Here is a 22228-nt window from a genome sequence, read left to right on the forward strand (position 1 = left end):
CTTTAATCTTGAAACAGTTATTCCTTAAGTACTTTATCATATAAGTAAAAGCAGACTGGAGGAAACATTGCATAAGTGTAGGTCATAGATAGATAAAAAGCAAATGTAACATAATAGTGACATTATTAAGGAGAGTTAGAATGTCCATCAGACTCAACTTCCATCACTGTCCATTTCCAGAACTCAACATAGCACCAGCCACCCAGAATGAGGCGGAGAGAGAGAGGGATTTTAAGTGCAGCTGTAGGAGTCATTATGTAAACGCATTAACGGTCTCTGTCCTCACACGGCGTCATGGCTCCTGTGACTGTACTAGACTAATAGGTGTTGTGGAATGTCCTTCTATGGTGTTGTTTTCTTTGACATATCCTTCATACTTTTTCAGTACAAATTTGACAGTATCAAACCTGGCTTAAAATGAACTGTGGGTCTTGCTAAAAAACGTGACGAGGGTTTATTTTTCTATTTCTTAATGCTTCCTGTAAATCTAAGGTGATAGAATGCTAGAGGAATTGAATGTTGTGGATTGATCTTGATGTCTAGTGGCCACATGCTGGCAATAGTATCAGTGGCAGGTATGATTTTAAAATAAGCATTTTTAACAAAAGAAGATCCAGTGTGTATCACAGAAAAAGAGAGAGATCAAAACCAGGAAATTAACCATCTAAAATATTTATCTTATTCTTTATTATTTTGTGATTATGTACATATCTAATATAAAGGAAAAATATATTTAGAATAATGTTTTGTTTTGTGTATTTTGATTACGGGCCACTGATCATAGCGCCACAAACTCCTTTACACCCCTTTCTGACTGACCTGGGCTACTTCACATTTGTGGGTGGTCTACATGGGGCTATACAGATATCACACCTCACTTTAAGAAAATGCTTAGCAGTGAAATTTATAAAATTACTATAGCTACAGTAACATTATCTATATCACCCTCATGCACATAAATAGGTTTGGATGTGAACATATACAAAATGTGTGTATGATTACCTTTCACTATTTGTCTTAATTTCTGTCTAATAAACACACTAATTTCCTTTGTTAAAGGTGTTTGTGCCAAACTGGAACGTGCTATGGACGTTATTACCAGTAAAACCATATTAAGGCTTTTTGCTTATGTCCTGGCCAATTTTTAAGATTGTGTAAGTTGTTATATCCACGTTGTTCAACAAAGAAACAACTAATCAACTCCCCAACACACATACACATTCCACCACCACCACCATGCTAAACAAAAACCAACTGGCCACAAGAACAAGAAGGCCTTTTCACAACTATTTCAGCCAATGTGAGTACAATAATATCACATTCCTAATTCCTGCTGACAAGAAATGTAGTTGTAAAAATGAAATGAACAGGAATGGCTCCAAAGCCTGAAATAGCTACATCAGACAGGAGTCTCAGAGAATAATGTAACTGGGGTTCTTAGTGACAAGCTGAGCGGGGAGGGAGGGAAGGGGAAAGTTCAGAGCTCTTCCAGGCTTCCACGCAATATAAAGATGCATTAGTGTGGAACAAAGTGATTTGTTAAGATGAAAGGTAAAGAGGCAAGGGAAGGGTCAGTGACAGTATGTAGCTGTGGTTTTCAAGTATCAAAATAACAGAGAGTAGCTTTCATTTATTAAATACTTTAATATGAATTCATTTAACCTTCTTCAACAAGGTGTAATGAATGAGATTGACATAAAGTGGGAGTTTTGTACATTTTGTAAAGTCACTTCCAGTCTATATGCTAATCTATCACTCTATAAAAAGCTCCGTACAAATTAATCTTTACCTCAATTAGGAAAATACACATGCTGATTTCATTAACTTCAAGTATCACTTATTACTAAAGCAGCATATATTTAATATGTATTTCACTTTGTGTGTCAGAACCCTGTAGATGATGTTTCTTGATTATGATGGAGAGAGATTGAGCTGTCAGCAGCAATAAGTCAGTAGAGCTCTGCCTTAGGCAACCGTCACAGTAAAAGATGAAATGCCACAATCACTATCACCGGAAAGATTGTGAAAAGTTTATTCTTAGGGCCATTCTGATTAATGCAAATTACACCTTGCTGAATACAACTGGCAAGAGCAGAGAAGTCTCCAATTTTCCTTTTTCTTCACTTTCTCTGCTCAGCAGCTGTTTTAATACCTGAGTGTGTCACTTCTCGTTTCTATTTTCACTTTCAGGCTTTACTTCAAAGGTCCCATAATAGCCTGTTTTCAGTTACATGATGACTATGCTTTTTTTTTTCAAACGATTTCTTTTTGACTTATTTGGTTAATGTATTTGAATTATTTTTCCTCATAGACAAAAGAGTCACAATACTGCACTGCATGAAGACATTTCAATTCAAATGCTGCAGAATAGTAGATTAGAGGGATGTTTGTGAATGTTTAGTGACTGGAGCCAATCAAACCCAGCTCCAGGTGGTATATTGACTGGAGTTACTGTAAAACAAATTTATAAACATGCACTTATTTGAAAATTTTACACATTTTAGCTCTATAAAATTTTGTATTTCAACATTATAAATTCAATTCAACAGCCTTAGTAGAGCCAAATCCTCTAGTTGATGAACAGCCCCCCTCTTGTCTTCCTTCTCTCTCTGTCTCTCTGTTTGCTTAATTTCTACCAGTTCTTACTGGTCTGAAAAAGTGAAAATGTGCTATACCTGTAGCCATGGAAGCGGCAGCGAATCCCACTTAGCCATCTCCCTAGGAGGCAAAACCCTTTCATTTAGACACAGCCATGCAAAGGATATGTGAGCTGCCACCTGTGATTATGGTGCAGTTACATAACCAGGTTTACAGTCTGGATGTGTGAACCTTGTGATCTACTGTTCTCCTGGCTTGCAGCGCCATGGCGTCGAAGCCTTACATTGTGCAGGAACCGGTACAGTACCTGTTGCCGACACAGACCGAGAGGCACTTTATAGGGACGCTTTGAGCTCCATTAGTTGACGTCCTCAGCCAAACACAATAGCCTGGTGATGATCACACACAGGCTATTGCCAATCACCCTTAGAAGTCTGAAATCAGAGGCTGTGAGGGGGAAAGAATAGGAGCACAGAGAGAGAAAGAGAAAAAAGAGAGATCTCCTGCACTGATGAATCATTAGTGATAAAGCTGGGGCTGAGCCAGTATGGCTGTATTTAGAAACTTCTCACTTTTTCAGCCCCCTCCTTTACTAATTGTCATCTCTTTTAGCATTTGACTGATGACCGCCTCTCTGAAAAGACGTGAGAAAAGGGGAGTAGGCATTCGGCTCTGAGGATAATGTCACACTTTGAAGCCGTCAAGGGTAACAGTAAAGTACTCAGCAGTGGTGGCAACGGGGGGGAAAAGCTACAGCTTGCTCCCAAAAAACAGGCATAAACCAGGGACAGTGAAGGATTTTTGAGAGATGCAGGCGTAGTGACACACAAAGAAAATAGTCCTGTAAAATGAAACAGCTCCTCCTCTGGATGTAACCATGTTTTCCTAGAAGACTTTATGTGTAGAACAGTGTTACCGAAACAGATGAAAAATAACTAATAGACTGACTGGCATCTTTCAATTTCACTTGGTCTGACACGGGAATCCTGGTGTGGGGAGACTGTCATATTGTCAAACACGCATGCACATGGGCACACATACGCACATCCTTAGGTCAATTGTTGTTGATTAGTTGTTGGTGACAAGTGTGAAAGGCATCATTCTGCACTAAGACACAGCAGCCAGAAGCATGGTCATATTGAAACACAATCTGCACTGCACTGCACTGCACACCTAGGGTTTTTCATTCCATTAAATGCAGGTCAAAAAGATACATGAAGATTTTCCCTGGTAATGTTGCAGCCATGCAACAGTCAATATTCTCACCTGATGCTGCAAAGACTAGGTGATTTTTTTCTACTCTAATAGCAGAGCCTTAATGAATCACCCCTTTTCTATGAGTTTAAATGGTAGGTTAACAAGACTTATCTCAGAGTAAAAGCAGAGTAAATGAGCTCAAAAAGGCAGCAAACTCTGGGTTATTAATTTTATGTGGGAAATCAATGTGAAAGCCTTTCATCCTCATAATGTTGCTTCAATTTACTTTTGATTAACATGTGATCAAATACAATGGTGGATTGTCTGCTCATGTTTTCTCAATGATACATTTGTGCATCAAGTTGCTGTCAACTGGTAGTGCAATGATGTGGGAGGGAGGGGAGAAAGACAACAAGAGGGAGAGAAAGAGAGGAGGGGAGGAGAAAAAAGAGAGAGGGAGGGAGGGAAGGAGGGAGGCTGCAAATGGCAGCTTCTGTGACACCACAGGAGGGAGGGGGGAGGGAGAGAGCGAGCAAGAAATAGTCAGAGGGAGAGAGAGAGAGAGAGTGAGAGAACAGCAGTCGAACTAGATCAAATTGCAAAAGATTGATAGAGAGAGCTTTTCAGTTAATGAGCAGTGAGGGAGTATTGTACAGTTTTATGGGAAATGTGAAGGATAGACTTCGTGTTAGTAAAGGTGAGGGATGAGCAGAAGACCAGCTGAAGAAATTGCCTCAGAAGATGGAGATACAAAAACCTGAATTTTCACTGGGATAGTCCTCGTTTAACGTTTCACACCTGTTTTGCACGTCCAGCACTGACTGAGCAGGAGCAGCTTGACCCAAGGTTCTGCTGTGATTCAGCCTGGTCACAAGTGCATTTCGTCTGCGCTCGCAACAGCTCCTGAGAAAGAGAGAGACAAGAGATCAAGCAAGGATGAAGAAATTCAAAGGGGGTCTGTGCCTTGTGCTGAAGATGATGGAGTGGTTTTCTCCAGTATTAGAGTAACACACAAAGAAAGAGCAGCTGCGGAGGCAGATGCAAAGAATGCCTCAGTTTGGTTAACAGGGACACTGGGAGAGAAGATACCATCTTTTACTTCTGCAGCCTGGAGGAGGACAGGTAGAAATAAAGGTAAGAGAAGGACAGAAAACTTCATCTCAAATTTGCAGCCTGACTGTCACATCAATATTTGTCAAATGTCATTGGTCTGTAGTGTTATAAAAGTGGCAGCAGATGACATTTTCTACTCTCAGGCATTCCCTGTGGAGCACTTTCACTGTCATTGTACTAGAATTCAATCAGACATCTAATATACATAAAAAACATTCTAAATTAGACTAAACTAGTGATTGATTGCAAAGGATTTGCAACCAAACTTTAATATCACCTTATTTATGCTCATATTTTTGTCGAAGCACATGTTGTCCCCTAAAACTGGGAGAAAACATATAAAAATGCTACAATTACTTGACTGTGTCTGATGTGAATGTAAACACCACAAATTAAAGTCCTCCCTTTAACATATTTGTCTTTTTCTTTTTTAGATCAAATGTGTCGTAGTTTAGAGATTAAAAAAAAGTAAATAACTCTGTCACTGATCACATAATTACAAATTCACAGAATATAGCTTTTGTAGAGCAGAAAAGCTGTAGAATACGGTTAACTGTAATATTTTGCGACTGATGATGATTTTTCCCGAGCTAAGGCTGTCATATAGGGTTGATCACCTTAACTCTTAAGCTTAGATTTTAAACTGGCCAAGAAGGCCTTGCCTGTCGATATCACAGCCTGATATTGACAGGCTCCCAGCTCCCAAAGGGTTAAAACAAAAAAGCTGAAATGTAGCTAGAAAGTAGCCAAAGACAACAATTAAAAGTAATTAGTGAAAACAAAATTAAATCCTGAAGCCAATGAAATCTGAGTGTACAATAACATGGTATTCATCTCTACATTATCTGAATCAATATCATGGCTTGTTCACTAGGACAGTAAAGCAGAGAGATATAAAAGCACCATATTGCGTGACAATTGTACGGCTGAAATGATCAAATAATCAATTATTCAGTTAACAGAAATTTAATTGTTGACAATCAACTGACAATTAATAATAGATAAATAATTAAAGTAATTTTTCAAAAATAAAATACCAAAACATTTTCTGGTCACAGCTTCCAAAATGTGGAGAGTTGCTGCTTTTCTATAGGTTTCTTATCATTTTAAACTGAATAGCTGTGGGTTTTTTGCCCATAGGTCAGACAATATAAGCCAACATATTTTAGGATATCACTTTCATATATGGTAAACCTTAATGGGAATTTGTCATCACTTTTTTAGATTTGACAGACCTATTAATGACAGAAATTAGTTTAAGGCCTAGATAGTAATGTAACTATCGGAATCACAAATCCATACAATGTAAACAAACACTCATATTTCTGCATTACATCTTCCCAGTTTAGATTCAACAAACAACCTTGGTAATAAATCCACACTTTTTAGGTACCTAATTTTTTGCAAGTGTTATCACATAACTAACTGTAGCATCTAATTTAGCATAATAATACTGGAAGGCAGATATGGGCAGGTATAAATGAATAAAGTACTGCTTCAGGTACTGCACATTTCTATCAGTGTATACAGAAATCACTGTTGTGAGGGTTCAAAAGAGAAAGAGGATGAACAGAACAAATATCATGCAGTGTTGCCTGACAGTTCAATGACCTCATCCTGCTCTACATCTCAGATTAGTTCAGTTTGATTCACTTCTATTATCCCAAATGGATATTTAGTACGTAGTAGGACTGAGTGGAAAACAAAATATAACACATTCACAAAAAATGGTACAATATCATATCAAACACATGGACTACAGCTTATATATCTTCTTGTATGACTTAATGTATGACTTAATGTGTAACATCTAGCAGTACTGTAGTAAAAGTAATAAATCTAAGCTTGTGTGCTATGACCAACAGGTGTCACTTAAAATTGGAAATTACAGAGTTCTGTTTTAATATGGGTGATTCAGCCTTTGTGAATGGGTACAAGTAATTAAAAAACTGCACAAATAAAGATCAAAAAAGCCCAGTGAGAAGCTCACATGTGGGAATGATCAATCAATGAAAACCAGGTGTTTGAATGGTTGAAAAGCTACAGGTGCTGCAAGCAAAAAAACTACAGATTTTGTTCTACTTGCATAGATTATACCAGCTGTTCTAACAGTGTGAGAAGGTGACTCAGTTCTTTATGAACCCTTCGCTCTACTACCTTCTCAACAACCACATGTGATGGCATCTCAGCACAGGGGATGGCCTACATACAGAGACTAACAGCCTCCAGGGTTGGTTACTGTCTGGTGCTAATTTATACTCTCTTTGTCTAGCAGCATTTCAGATAACAAAGTATCACCAATTATTGCATTACATTTGAAAACAAGAAATAAAAAAAGCTGTGAACTAGTTTGTATAACATTCTGCCAATCGGACAGCATCTCTGCATGGTGAAGTAGTGTTACTTTCTATAGGAAAATACCTGTAGGTCACTTGAGACAAGATGAGTTCCGCATGGTGAGCTATAGGAAAATACATGACACCTGAGCCTCAACTCTTCCTTCACAATGGCCTTGGGAGGTGGGCCGGGATCATAGTGGTTGAGCTCAGTTTCCAGAATGCCTTGTTTTGAGATGAAGTACCCTCTCCCACTCCACCTCATTGCTCCTCCCATTCCCCTCCATTGTTTTGCACATCCAATTATTCATTCTATTCATTCTAATCACCTGCAAGCTTATCATCTCCCCTAGCTGCTCCTCGCAACTCCCCAAGAAGACACACAGCCGACTAGGTCACAAAAGGTTATTCAAGAAATGATTGGCTGTAGTGCAAACTACTCCATTTTCCACCTTATGAATCAACGATGCATGTTCTTTGGTTATAGATGTATTCTAAACTCCAAGTGTTTTCACAACAATACACTACTAATGGCCTCACTTTGAGCTGTCATTTCATGCTGCTTGTAGTACAAGATTTGCATAGTTGTGCTGCAGTGCTCTAGGAATTACTAACCAGTATTAAAGGCACAATCCGTTATCTCAATATAAACAAAAAGGTCAACCAAAATTCAAAATACGGGACTGGAACGTACTATCACTTCCAGACTGATTGACACGTCTCTTAGTATAAGGACTAATTACAGTATATCTACACACCTTTAACAGCTGCAGTAAACTCATATTTAGCTGTTTTCCTTTTGTTCATTCCTGTGAAAAAATGCTTATCTGTTTGTCCTTATGACCAGATTTTCAATTACATGTGAATATACTCTACGTGTAATTAATATGGCTAAAGAACTACTGATTTCCTCTTAACTTCTAGTTTATTTGAATTAAGGCAATTAAGATTTATTCAGCTGTCATGGCAGGGTAAAGATTAATGTCAAATCCAAGTCAAAGAGCTAGTGACAAAGATTAATCTTTAAGAACCATGTAGACAAAAACCTTACATGCCCAAGCTATCAGAGGGACAATCTGATTTACAGAGATTCCCATGTAGCTACAGAAAAAGCTTTCTGATGAAACTCTAAGGCACTTCTCAAATTACTCCAAGGAGACAAGAGGGTTTTTACTTTCATTTGACCAATTCGCTCAACACCTGACACCAATGACTACAGAATGATATGGAGCCTGTGCACCATGTGAGCTGCTCAGGTCATGTGTGTAGTGTGGAGACAAAGATGTATAATGTGAAATGCTGAAACAATGTTCAGGTTCAGGATTCATCTCAATTATATAACACTGCCAGTGTGTTAACCATGTCAAACAGCAAAGCCCACCTGCCACTACATGGATGAGGAACACAAACCTGCTTAATATAACTGTCTGTGTAAAAATCAAGATACAATTAGAAAGGATTAGACACTATAGTTTGAGTTACATACTTACAGATTTACATAGCTGAAAGGAGTGCTAGGAACACTATTTTTAGCATTAACAGCTGTGCTCTTTTGGGAATGTCATGCGATATTGTCAAAAGGCAAAAAGACCATTTGCAAGTATAAAAATATAAGATAACATTTCGCTACAGTATGAATTCTTGATACAGATATGTGTCTGACCCCTAAGTGATAAATTTAAGATTGTGCGTGAGGTAATCTGGCTCCAGATCAGGAGAACTTCCACCTGAAAGCATGTGAGTTCGGGAGAAATTAGTGAGTATGTGGCAGACTGCAGGTCACCTGGGATTTCGGAGCACACATGAGTGATCTTTCAAGTCTTCAGGGCCCAAATCAGGCAGCCAGACACAGAATGGATGTGGCCAGGCGATAAAAGCTGTCTGCATCCAGAGGGGCCTCGGTCCAGCTCCCATGAGTAAAACTCCTTGACCCTAAGGCTTAACATCCAGCGTAGTAGCCAGGTTATCTGCTGCCTGACCGAGACAATCATTTGACAGCTGTACTGACATATTGCAGATAATATTTTGACACATATACTATGAGTATGTGCTTTATGTTGTCAAGAGTGCTGTATGTCTAAACTGGTAATATAAGCTTAAGTCCCACGATGTAATTACAATGAATATGTCATGGCATTGCACAGGGGAGAAATCTACTACCTACTTTTAATGGAGCACCATGGGAATGTGCTATAAATTTACTGCATCTTCACAACATGATTTGTAGTACTGCAAAACTGTACAGAATGGGTTCAAATAAATAGAGTCTATCTCTCTCCATCCCTGTACGCAGCATCTGGAAATGCATTTCCATGCAATCAGCGCCACACATACAGTTCCCTTAGGAGTTTAAACACACACACACACAACCCCCTCTACTCCCCTAACAAAAGTATTGTACTGAAAGGACTATGGCAAACTTATGCCCCAAAAGAACAGATACAGGAGCACAGCTTGTCTGTTGGATGTGTGATGCCTGCATGGCATGCTGCTGATAAACTATAAATACCACCAAGATGTGCTGAAAACTATCGTAATAGCTTTCCCTATCTCTAGTAGGCTTAAAAAATGACAGGCTTCCCCATTTTATAAATCACCTAACCAGATACAAGCAGTGACTCTAACTTTGGTCATTTTTTTCATCACATAATAATAAACATCTAGTAGATGATGACTTAGTTTGTCCCCATTGCCAACCTTCTTTATAATTTGAAAGAGAAAAGCACAGGAAATTTCATGTGACAGAAGTGGATCTGCTGTGAGGCCAGCTCTCACTTACTCAGCCAAAAGTGTGAGAGAAACTGTTGAAAAATAGATGTCAGTAAATCTACTTAATCTGGTGCAGGTTTATCTCATACATTTGGCCAAAAATATATTTTTTTATTCATATGACAAGAATGTGTAAAAAAAACTGTTAGTGATGATACTGAGTCGATCATTTGGGCTCTAAAACACAGACAGTTCCATTCAGTGTAATAACCTATTAATATCAGTAGCCTTCTTTTTGGGCCAGAAGCAAAAATTTTTGTGTAAGTGTTACTTATGTAACAATGGTTTGCCTTTGAAAAAAGTTTTACTTTTCCTTAGTTAAAAGCTTTTACGGTTGGCTTTTTGGTGATGTTTCATACACAGGTATGGTGTGATTTGACCATTATGTCACAGAAAGACACTCACATTGTTCTCTTCTCCTGAAACACTCTACAGGGATTGGATTAAAGCACAAGGCTCCCACCCAGCCACCTGTCTATGACTCACTAAAATGCAGCTTAGCCAGTAATCAAGCTGTGAGGGGCCACGATCACACACTGGGACTCCAGGCCTGCCCTTCTGCTCTGACCCTGCAGCTGGAGGCGACGCCGGGAGCATGAGTGTGGGAAGGATCAACCGCTACAGCATTGTGTCATCTGAGGAAGAGGGCCTCCGCCTCACTACCATGCATGGCATGAACGGCTTTGGCAATGGCAAGATCCACACACGCCGCAAATGCCGCAACCGCTTCGTCAAAAAGAATGGCCAGTGCAATGTGCAGTTTGCCAATATGGACGACAAGTCACAACGTTACATGGCTGATATCTTCACCACATGCGTTGATATTCGTTGGCGATGGATGCTGGTAGTCTTCACCCTTGTGTTTGTTGTCTCCTGGCTGGCCTTCGGCTTAGCCTTTTGGGTCATTGCTTTGCTGCATGGTGATCTGGATAACCCAGCCGGAGATGACAACTTCACTCCATGTGTCCTACAAGTAAATGGATTTGTGGCTGCCTTTCTATTCTCCATTGAAACACAGTCTACCATAGGTTATGGCTACCGCTGTGTGACTGAGGAGTGCCCAGTGGCTGTCTTTATGGTGGTCTTCCAGTCCATAGTGGGCTGCATCATTGACTGCTTCATGATTGGCGCCATCATGGCCAAGATGGCGAGGCCTAAGAAGCGAGCACAAACACTGTTGTTTAGCCACAATGCTGTCATTGCCATGCGGGATGGAAAGCTGTGCCTCATGTGGAGGGTAGGGAATCTTCGCAAGAGCCACATTGTAGAGGCCCATGTCAGGGCACAGCTCATCAAACCTCGGATCACCGATGAGGGGGAATATATTCCTCTAGACCAGATAGACATTAATGTGGGCTTTGATAAAGGCTTGGACAGGATTTTCTTGGTTTCACCCATCACAATTCTCCATGAGATAGATGAGGAGAGCCCCCTTTTTGGGATCAGCAAACAGGACTTGGAGACAGCAGACTTTGAGATTGTCGTAATCTTGGAGGGGATGGTTGAAGCAACCGCCATGACCACGCAGGCTCGTAGCTCCTACTTGGCCTCTGAGATCCTCTGGGGTCACCGGTTTGAGCCAGTCTTATTTGAGGAGAAGAATTTGTACAAGGTGGATTACTCTCACTTTCATAAAACCTACGAGGTGCCGTCCACCCCCCGCTGCAGTGCCAAGGACATGGTGGAGAACAAGTTCCTAGTCCCCAGCTCTAACTCCTTCTGCTATGAAAACGAGCTGGCCTTCCTAAACCGCGATGATGAGGAGGAGGATATAGGTGGTGGGAGCAGGGCACTGGCGAACCTCAGTCCAGACCGGAACAGCCGACATGAGTTTGAACGCTTACAGGCCACCAGGGCACTGGATCAAAGGTCATATCGTAGAGAGTCAGAAATATGACCTCTACCCAATGACCCAGGGTCAACTATAACTTTATCCAAGGGTAATAATGCAGAACAATGCAAAGTGCCATAGGAAAAGCTGACTACTGTGAAAGATTGGAAAAGAAATAGGACAAAAATAAAAGGGACTTAACTGGAGGGAACGGGGGAAAGCAAGAGTACACAGCTTAGGAATTGTGGTAAGGAATGTCTACAATCAAGGAAAAGGCTAGAGAAAGACCTTCTTCCTTCATGGAAACTTGAATCTTTTTTCACATGGTCATTTTGAGTTAAGAGTGTTCAATGATAGCGCATCAAAAACTATAATGACAAAACCTTGTAATCAAATTTTAGGTGTAAATACATTGCTTAGGTAAGTTATGTTTTGTGTGCAGTATAAGTTTCCACAAGCACCTCTAAAAAATAGAAGTTGCTATTTCAACTTGTTCTTGGGCATAAATAACAGTGTTACAAGGCTTTTCTTAAGCTCTCCTTGCATTGATGTAAATTGCTGGACCTGCGTTCAGTGACACATTGAAAATTCATGCACTGTAGCATTCAGATGCAATGAGCCGTAATAAAACATCTGACCGTGAGCCACTGGGAACAATATAATTCAACACCTTTATTTTGGTAATGGTGTCATCCCAAAATCTACCAACATAGGGAGATTAGGCAAAATTAAATGCACTATGAAGAACATAAAGGAATATGTTGAACAGAAATAAAACTGTATAGAGAAACACTATTTATATAATCTCTTACTGCCTCATGTTTTAATCTTCTCTTAAAAACAGAAACATCTTACACACAGCCAACATTATGATTTGGCTGCACTGGCCTACAAACATTGCTAATTAGTCAGGTAAAACAAAACTAAAGCACAAATAGTGGACAACCAACTTTAATAAACATTTTGTAGTTTCACAAAATTTCATTTTTGCAAAATACAGGTTGCAATATTCAGGTCTACACGGATCAAATTAATAAATGAATAACAAAATGAATAATAGCAATTTGTACTTTGTAACCCCACTGAAAAATGCACCTTAAAATCTACCTTTACTTTCAAAACTTGAAAAATTATCTAATAAACTAAGTTAAACTAAAACCTTTATGTTGGCAGTCATGAACAAGTCTATTCCCATTCCATATGGAAATTAATCTGTAACAAACTGGCAAAAATTGATCACACTTAATGTGTTTTTGTTGTCTTTAAAAATGAATCTATGCATATTGTTAACTGCATCAGGGGACAGAAATCCTATTGAGTTCTGAGTGAGATGAAGTGATGTAATGACATTGCTTTAGTCAATGCCTAATGCTTAGAAAAACAGCCTGAAATAAAAAAAAAAATTGCATAGACTCAATTACTAATAGTAGCTGTTATGTTTATCAAATCCATTTGACAAGGGTTAAATTAAATATATTTCAAAATCTCACATTATGTCTAAAATTTTTTAAATATGCACAGGTAGAATGCAAGAATGAGAATTTTTCCTGATGCCAGAGAGTTGACCTATGGTCAAGCTAAATTTGAAATGTAAAGTTGTTTCTAAACACCTAACAAGCATCCATTCTAAAACGAACAAGCATTATAAGGGCAAATGTGTCTACAACACTTTCTGTTATCCTAATAAGGTTAGTATTGTCTAAATATATTAGCCAATTTACAATATCTGGGCCTACATTTCTATTCATTCTACATCAACAGTGGTTTAATTTAACTGATCCTTATATTATTATTAAACAGAATCAATGTCTGTTCCAAATTTTAGACTAATGACAGTACAAAATATTATTTAATCATTATTTGACATATGTATTCTTTAACAAGTAAAATGAATGTGTGCAAGACTGAGTTTGGCTAAAAACCTGTTATCACTGCTTGCTGTCCAAACATATGCATGAGCAACAGTACAACAAAGAGAAAGTAGATTCTTCCTTTTTCCCTCCTCTTATTGATTCCTCTGGTATTTACAAACATCACACACTGTAGACAGCTAAATGCATCTTAGCAATATGCTAGTACGGCAAGTTAAGACACTGGACCAAGGTCCGAATGGAAGCAATAAACACTGAAGCACACCTTTCGGAATAATTTTCATAAGCGTATTCTTTATGAGTCCATTGTTATACACTGAACGTGCATATTTATAATTCTTGATTCACAGATAACAGGTGAAAGGAATGGTGTCAGGAGAATTACCCTACATTTTTTAGTTTTTATTGTACTTGTATACATATGATTTCTTTATGCATTTGTTAAAGTCAGATTTGATACCAAAGTAATGGAGTGTAGCTCAGACTTAAGTTTTGAAGTGATTGTTCGCAAGGTTCCAAAAACAGTTGGACTGATCTTGAAAAATGGTTAGTCATATTCAGAAAGTTGTTTGAATCTCCAGTTTGCAAATGGTCTATTTACAAATTTAAGTTGTTCCTAATAAATTATATTTGTTAATTAAAGTAAATCCCTGTTCAATCAAAAGTCAAGACCAAATCAACTAAAAATTTAAGTTGTAGTTATAGATTCAATCATTTGCTCGAACTATTTACTGTACTTTAAGAGACTAAATTATGATGCATGACAAGTTTTTTTCTTTGGCATGAACAATAGCATTTTAAAATGATCCCTTATTCTAGATGCCTAGTCAAAATTTATCATTCAAACCTCAACATGTTTTTGTTGTGTCACAAAATACTATTTATCAAGTCCAGTTTATCTATTACCTCACTAAAACGTGGATGTCATGTCCCTGTGAAACAATGTTAGTTAACTCTCACACATAAGTGATTACATATGTGTAAAGATGGAAATCTACAGGATATGAAAACAAAGAGGAGAACCATAAAATGGTTGTTATGTTGGTCACAATGACTAATATTTTCCTAATAGTCATTTAACTCTAGCGGTCTGCTTGACTCTATTATATTTCTGGGTTGTATGTTGCTTTTTTAGAAGATTGTAGGATGTAGTAAAATATGAAGAGCATTTTTTGGCTAATAAGTGAAACGTTCTTTACCCAACCCTAAACATGTATTATGCTCATTGCCTTCTGGGAAGGTTCTATACACTGACGTGTGAAGCTTCTGCACCTACTCACAAAATTTCAGTGGTAAAAAAAAAGGTGAAGCGTCAACAGCTTCTATGCTGCATCACTGAAATGAATAGTTCAATCATTTCTACTGAATAATTATTTTCAGAGATTGTTTTAGCTTTGATGTTGCCCACCTGAGCCCTTAAAAAAAAACACAAAAAAGTTTTAGATAAATAGGTTTATAGTGTAAAAAGCATAGTAACATTACAAAAATTATAATAGGGAGCATCCAGGCTGAAGAAACCTGCTTATTTTTATACAAAGTTCTTTTTGATAGAGTATAGCAAACAATATTTAACTGTTTTTATCAGGGTAACACAATGAAATCACTATCGAGAGGCAACACTTTGATTCTTGTCTCAGTTTTCAATGATTTAATTTCTGTCGTTTCATTTCAGCACAGATGCTCATGATTATACAGGTATTTCTCTTAAAGGGATGATTGGAAAAACCTTTGACCTCTGTAGAAGTCTTCCTATGTCCATCAAAATGTCTACTGGGCTTTTGAGTTTAATTCAAAGTCATTTAAATTATTCAATTAAAAACTAAATGTGAAAAAAGATGGGTTTATCTCTTTTGTTGAAAGTGGTCCACAAGTCTGGGCTGTATTGAAATGTAAAATCCAATACAAACCGCGGATATCTTCAAGCTTGACTAATCAATGGATGAAGTGGTATATGAGGTAATACATCACCATGAGGGGTGGTTTGAGATGAGAGATCAAGATTCATGTCACCACAGTCAGATAACTCCTTGGTCTTGGGCCAATTGTTCAAGAAGGCTCATCAATTAATCACTGTGACTCACAAACAACCAGCAGGGCCAGGGGCCTTTTGGCCCCGCTGAACTAGGCAAGAGGCCTGCAGCTGACTTTGTCAGATCAATGGGGTAACAACACATGAGAGATAATTATTACCCTATTACCTCAGAACTGGGAAAACCGTACTGTTTTTACGTATTAAATTTCACTGTGGGCCTTTTTTCAAAGAAGACATTTAAACATGTCTCAGTAATAAAAGATTGAGATTAATAATGAATTCCATTAGCTCCTTCAGTTTCAGGGTCCTGGTATTGTGTATGTTGGCTCCCTGTCATACCCTCATGGCTTACTGAGACACTTGAACAGAATGGAGCCATCGTTAATGTTATTAGTAACATCTGTGTGCTTCAAACTATGACAAGTCAAATGTCTGCTGTGAAAAAGGCCTATAGTATAGTAACTGCACATTAGGATTTCTTGTAAGTTTAAGGTCTTACGCTGTTCATTAGAGCCTAAACAATACTGGATATTTTAGGCCTGTACTGACAATGGTATTTGAAATTTGACAATTATGATGTATAAATCTGAATGATATATCAGCTGATATCTGCTTTTTAACATAAACGTATTACTGAAACAACAAGTTTTGATATGGGTCGCTTAAATTTGGTTTTCAACTATAATATAATTTAGGATTAAAATAATGCTCTTAACGGTGTTTTGCATAACAATCACACTCCTGCTGCCTGCGTGGTTAACAACATCTTCATTCAAATGAGAAAAGTAAGGATTTCATCAATATTGTTGTTAAGAATGACACATTGCATATAACATGCAATGCAATGATGACTAAAACTAAATTAAATTAAAAATATAGCCATGACATGAAAAATCCATGATGACACAGGACCACCTTAGAGTAAAGAGTTGAAAGAGCTTGCTAGTCAACGCCGTCATCAGCACCACTGAACAAATTTTTGACTGATGATGAATAATCCTAAACTCTTTGCATGAGATCTGTGGCCATCAGTTCTTTCTAAATAATTCAGGTTTGGGTGATTAAATCACCCACAGTGAGTGACAGATGTAGGATTAACATGCTGGCCACTGGTTGTGCTGAGCTCAGGCGTTGGGTCGCAGCACTAACTGACACTGGGATCACAGAGGCTATGCTGGAAGCTTTGCCAAGTTTGATTATGTAACATAGCCTGGCCAGGGTGTGTGAGGCTTTGTGTGGCTTGGTAACATACACATAGAGTAGAAGTGAGGCTTTCAGGATTAGTGGTGGACAGTGTTAATGAGCGCCTAATGCATGAAAGCATTATAGATTTTTCATCAGTGTAACAGGAGTTGTAAAACTCAGAATCTGACTTGACTCTGAAAGTGAGCCATCTTTTGATAGCTGTGATGTCAAACTGGTGTACTGTCATAGTAGGATTAGACACCATGGGGTCCTGGATAATTAAGGGCATGTCAGGATAAACTGCCCTGCAAGTGAGATGGTTGCTATAATCCCAAACACATGCAATACAGATGGGATGAGTATATAGCCTATCGGGATGGGTTTACTATGACTTCAGTTACTTAAGTAGTTCTCAGCAGGTAGAATCCCATGGTATTCTTGAGCTAAGAATTTTTTTGGCCTCCATGTATCCATGTCCAGTGTTTTGTAATAATTGAATTTTATCATCTTGGGTCGGGGCTCTAAGATGCAAAGCTGTTACAGATGCTTTTTGTTGATAGATTTTGCCAATACAGTATGCAAAAATGTAAAGCAAAAATCCTGAAAATGACCTTTTTCCATATTCTGTATATTGGCTATTTCTACCAACCCCTCGTGCAGAAAATCGTACAATTCAATAATGGTTTGTTAGCAGTTGTTTGTATGTATAGAGCTATGAATGCCACTGGTGCACCAACCTCTCCCTTCACACTCGCATCTCCTGCAAATAAAACCTATTAATTACCATATGGAGGCTGTTGCCATGTAACCCACTGGCCAAAAAATAAAAAAACAAAACAAAACAAAACAAAAAAGCATGCAGCTGGGAAACAAACCAGACACAATCTCAACAAAGACCAACACTACCAATTATGGATACTGTAACTCGGTTTTATACAGACAGATAGAAAGATAGAAAGATAGAAAGATAGAAAGATAGATAGATAGATAGATAGATAGATAGATAGATAGATAGACAATTGTGATGCTTTTTTCTTACATCTTCGTTATTATTTGTCTAAATTACACAACAGTAAAGTTGACTGCCAGGATCCCTTGGGAAGGTCCAGGGAACAGTTGATTAAGCCAGCTGAGGCCTGGACTCACACATTTGCTCACATGATATGAAACAAAAACTCTTTCACCTACTAAAGACTTCTGGAGATAGTTAAAGGATGTGAAAGGATGCGAGGAAGTGGCTTTTGTCAGGCTCTCTGCCAGCCAAAAATGAGGGGAAATCATGTTGAAGGGGCTATATAAAGACCTTCAGTGTCAAGCCGCATGTGGCTCTGTGGCCAACACTTTCATCGCTAAAAGTACTCCCTGTTGGTTCCTGTGATAGTATCACTCAATCAAAGATACTTTCTGAAGGCCTGAGGTCTATGTTGTTATAACTACGCCTTTTCTGCCTTGAGAATATTATCTACTACAAAGGAATTTATATACATTAATTTATAAGCCATTGTGTTACAAATGGACAATATAGTATGAATCTGAGTTCAATTCAATTTAAATCAAATAAATTAATACAAATTAATGTAAATCTATCTCACACAATGCAAGTAACTCTGAACTTTTATATGCAGACTAATGATCATCTATGTGCAAAGTGAATATTTTAATAGGTCACCAGATGTAGATAAAGTAATCAGATTATGAACTCCATTGTTATAAAATGTATATAACAAATGGTGCAAGAAAGCAAAGACTAGTGCAGAAATTTCAAGAATGATAGTATTTATAGAATCCAGAATTAACACAGTGAATCAACGAGTGAGTGATACATATTTCTGTATAAGGAGATCAATGATTGGTACACACTGAAGCATTAATTAAGTTATTCTATAAAGAGATACTGACTCTCTGTATTTTAAAGACACGCTTCACAACAGAATGCTGAGTTAGAAAAATGCAAATGAAAGTGCTGCTGAGTTGATACAAAGTATTAAGTGATCCTTCTGAGGTCCTCAAGTGTGATGGGAATTTAGCCAATGACTGAGACATGTTGTGTAGTCTGTTGCCACAATGGAAGAGACACGACAGCCCTGTCCTACTGCCCACGCTTGTCGTCTTGTGTAATAAGCCAAGAGCCCACTGGTGTTGCCCATTAGTCTGTCAACAGTGCCCAAGTACATATCAAAAGACTGCAAATGTGCACAGGATTTTAAAAACACAGGGGGGTACCCTCGGTTGATGACATCATCCTATCACTCGCTTAGGTAAATACTATATATGTGTCTTTTTTTAAGAGAAGATGTTTACATCCTTTAGAAGACACTTGAACAGAAAAGAGCCGTCATTAATGTCATTAGTAACACCTGTGCTCTTCCTTCTATGACAAGTCAAAATGTCTGCATTTTGAAAATGGCCTTTCGTCTTGGTCATCGAAAAGCCTGTTATAGACTGTCATTGTCTCATCCTGCACATGAGAATCAGTCAATTACAAATGACAGAGCTAAAACCATATCAGAAGGACTGATGACTGAGTTTTGAGAGCTGTCCTAATTAGGTACACATCTCGGCTATCAGTAACATCAGTAAACTAACAGTAAACTTGCTGAAGGCCTGGCACACCCACACAGGTGTCTTCCCTTGGCTAATTTGGCCTCTGTACAATATGTCACCACACTCTGTGTCGGACATTTTGATATGTCAAAGCAGGAAAACCACAGGTGTAATTAATAACATTAATGATGGCTGCATTCAACTTAGGGGAGCTAGTTCCAGGGCTAGATATAGTAAGTGCTGGCTCACTGAATAGGCTTTGTGGGACACTTAATGGAACAGGGCAATTGTTATTGTTTGTGGTTCCACCTGAACTTTTCCTGTCTATTGTGAAAAAGGTCTACCAAGCACAGTCTGTGCGGGAGTCTTGAAAACAGGTCTAATCGAGCACAATAATTGAAAACACCTGTGTGGGTGACCAAATGTTCTATAGTTTCTTGAAAATTGTAAACACAACTGATAAAATGGATTAAACCAGGTATAAGATATACCAGATATCAGAAGTTATATATAGAGCTTTGCACTGGCCCTTGCGCTTCCACTATTAAAATACTGGAGGACCATATGTGTTGCCTTCAGGTGTGCATTGCTGTCTGTCAGTATTTTTTTCAATATTACCACTGGAGGTCACCGAGTCCAAACTTCTGAAATCCTCCACATACAGTACAGTTGACATTTCTTGCAATCAAGGTTGCTCACTATAGCTTTGACATGAGATGTTTGCAACCAAATGTTTATATCTCTCATGTTACTGTTTGTTCCCCTCTATTATTTTAATAATTAGCGGCTCCACCTCTGACTGCGCCCTCCTCTGGGGGAAAGGGGCAGTGTGCAGCAGTAAGCATGGCAACACATTATGTGCCTTATCTTCTCTCAGTTACAGTAGGTGCCTCTAGTCTATCCTGATTCATGAACAACATGAATGGACAACCTGAGGGGACATGAAGGGGCCGCTCTCATTTCCTGGCTCTCAACCCTTGATAATTACCTCTGTGTGCCCAAAGGCCCTCAGTGTGTTTTAGATAAAGAGATAAAGGAAGAGGAACACAATGATGTTGTGTAGAAAAAACAAAATAGCCTTGCTGTTACAGATGCACAGTTCGACAACAGCTCAGGGGCACAAGCCATGAAATATTAGTTCTATTCACTTATATTATTTCATAGAGGTTTTGAATATCCTCTTCTGCCTCTCTGTGCAATCTATACAGTATGTTTTATGCCTTAGTTACCAATTTGCCCTACTGGATTTGAAGATAGCAGCTGTTGTTCAGCCCAGTACAATGGGGCTCAGAGGTATTTTGTGGTGTTCAAAATGCCTGTAAAATAAAATGCGAGAAACTGATATACATTTACTTTAAAATAATAATCATGAAAATCCTCAGAACATGTTCTGAACAGTGTCTTCCGTCTGGACAAAGTCAGACAACTGATGGGTAAACACTTCGGCAAAAAATAGGATTTAATTAAAGTATTCACATTGAAGTAATTTTGGGGGACTTTGAGTACAGCAAACCAAATGCCAATGAGTTCCATTATACTGAGATAAGTCAACAGCTTCAAACTTATGCAAATCGCACAGTCACAAAGAAGAAAAACGAGAGTCATCAAAACTGGGTCTGTCCCAGCAGTGAAGTCATGAGAACAGGCACAGAGCTGCAACTACAGTCTCTCTGGTCTCCCCAGGGGTAGACTCAAATCTGTCAGCACCCTTCTCTAATGCACCTCTCAGAAGAAAGCAACAGGGATCGGATCCTTCTCACCAGATACCCTTCCACACACACACACACACACACACACACACACACACACACACACACACACACACACACACACACACACACCTCACACACCAATCCCCCCTCCAACCCCAGCCTACCTAGACCATGCCAGGACACATGAATCATGTCTTGCTGGCTGGCAATGCTCCGTCCCAGGACACAGACCTTGCACTAGCCAGGACGACGTCTCCAGTGCCAGTGCAGAAAAGAGGGTCTTTGTTGCTGCAGACTCAATACGGGACATCACTCGCAGCGGTAGTTGGGTGGTTTTGGACTGGAAAACAGTATCCCTTTTAACTTGATGAAGAACTGGATGCAGAAGTGAAAAATGAGACAGTACAGACCATGTTGTGAATGACCAGGTTAATTTTCACAGTAATATTCTACAGTTTTTTTAACCTCTCAATAAAGGAACCATTCCTAAGCTCTGCATTGGACTTACTCTCACGTATTAAGTTATGCTTCTAATTGATTGTCTTTTATAGCAAGGATCTTGAATGTTTTCAAGACAAATATTCGGCTTTTCTTTCCACCTCTCAGGTGTGACACAATAGACAAAAAGGAACCTGTTGAAAAATAATGAAATAACACACAACAAAGAAACTGCAGTGAGGCAGTGAATCACACAACTGAACAGAGCTGTTACATAAGACAACAAAGCATTTCGCTGTTGCCACTGCAACAAAAAAATTGAAATAACTCACGTAATCAACTTTACCAGACAATAAGATTTGACACCATAATATTTGTAGTCTGTAGTGAGCCAGCTGGGTAGCTGTTGCAATGCGTTTTCTCAGCAAAATGAACTCCCTAGTGTTAATTAACCTTAAATGACAGTCGAGCTCTACAGGTGCCAGGCTTGACAGTAAGTAATATGTAAGTATTTCTCCGGTTAGAATGGTGTTTTGTGTTAAACCACTGGTTTCAATGCGGGAAAAGTTTTAGTTTCTTCCTCCCTTACTTTTCATGATCTG

General features: G+C 38.7%; 1 protein-coding gene and 1 long non-coding RNA gene across 4 annotated transcripts; one reads left to right on the top strand and one right to left on the bottom strand.

Moving 5' to 3' along the window:
- Positions 1 to 4038: 4038 nt before the first annotated feature.
- LOC120793899 lies at positions 4039 to 22193 on the bottom strand. 3 transcript variants are annotated; one of them, XR_005708066.1, is made up of 5 exons: positions 21959 to 22193; positions 21697 to 21820; positions 21353 to 21563; positions 4594 to 4698; positions 4039 to 4288 (listed from the first exon to the last, which is right to left on the bottom strand). It is a non-coding gene; the product is annotated as an uncharacterized LOC120793899 (long non-coding RNA). The 3 variants fall into 3 exon arrangements; XR_005708064.1 differs by lacking the exon at positions 4039 to 4288 and having other exon boundaries at positions 4297 to 4698; XR_005708065.1 differs by lacking the exons at positions 4039 to 4288; positions 21697 to 21820 and having other exon boundaries at positions 4297 to 4698.
- kcnj12a (potassium inwardly rectifying channel subfamily J member 12a) lies at positions 10606 to 11910 on the top strand. The gene has a single exon (XM_040134329.1). It carries the CDS (start codon positions 10609 to 10611, stop codon positions 11908 to 11910), a length of 1302 nt encoding a protein of 433 aa, XP_039990263.1. The 5' UTR covers positions 10606 to 10608.
- Positions 22194 to 22228: the final 35 nt, after the last annotated feature.

The sequence above is a fragment of the Xiphias gladius genome, chromosome 9 (assembly GCF_016859285.1).
Source record: "Xiphias gladius isolate SHS-SW01 ecotype Sanya breed wild chromosome 9, ASM1685928v1, whole genome shotgun sequence".
Taxonomy (NCBI): domain Eukaryota; kingdom Metazoa; phylum Chordata; class Actinopteri; order Istiophoriformes; family Xiphiidae; genus Xiphias; species Xiphias gladius.

Coding starts and splice junctions, on each gene's coding strand:
- kcnj12a (XM_040134329.1), top strand. CDS start 10,609: ATGAGTGTGGGAAGGATCAACCGCTACAGCATTGTGTCATCTGAGGAA.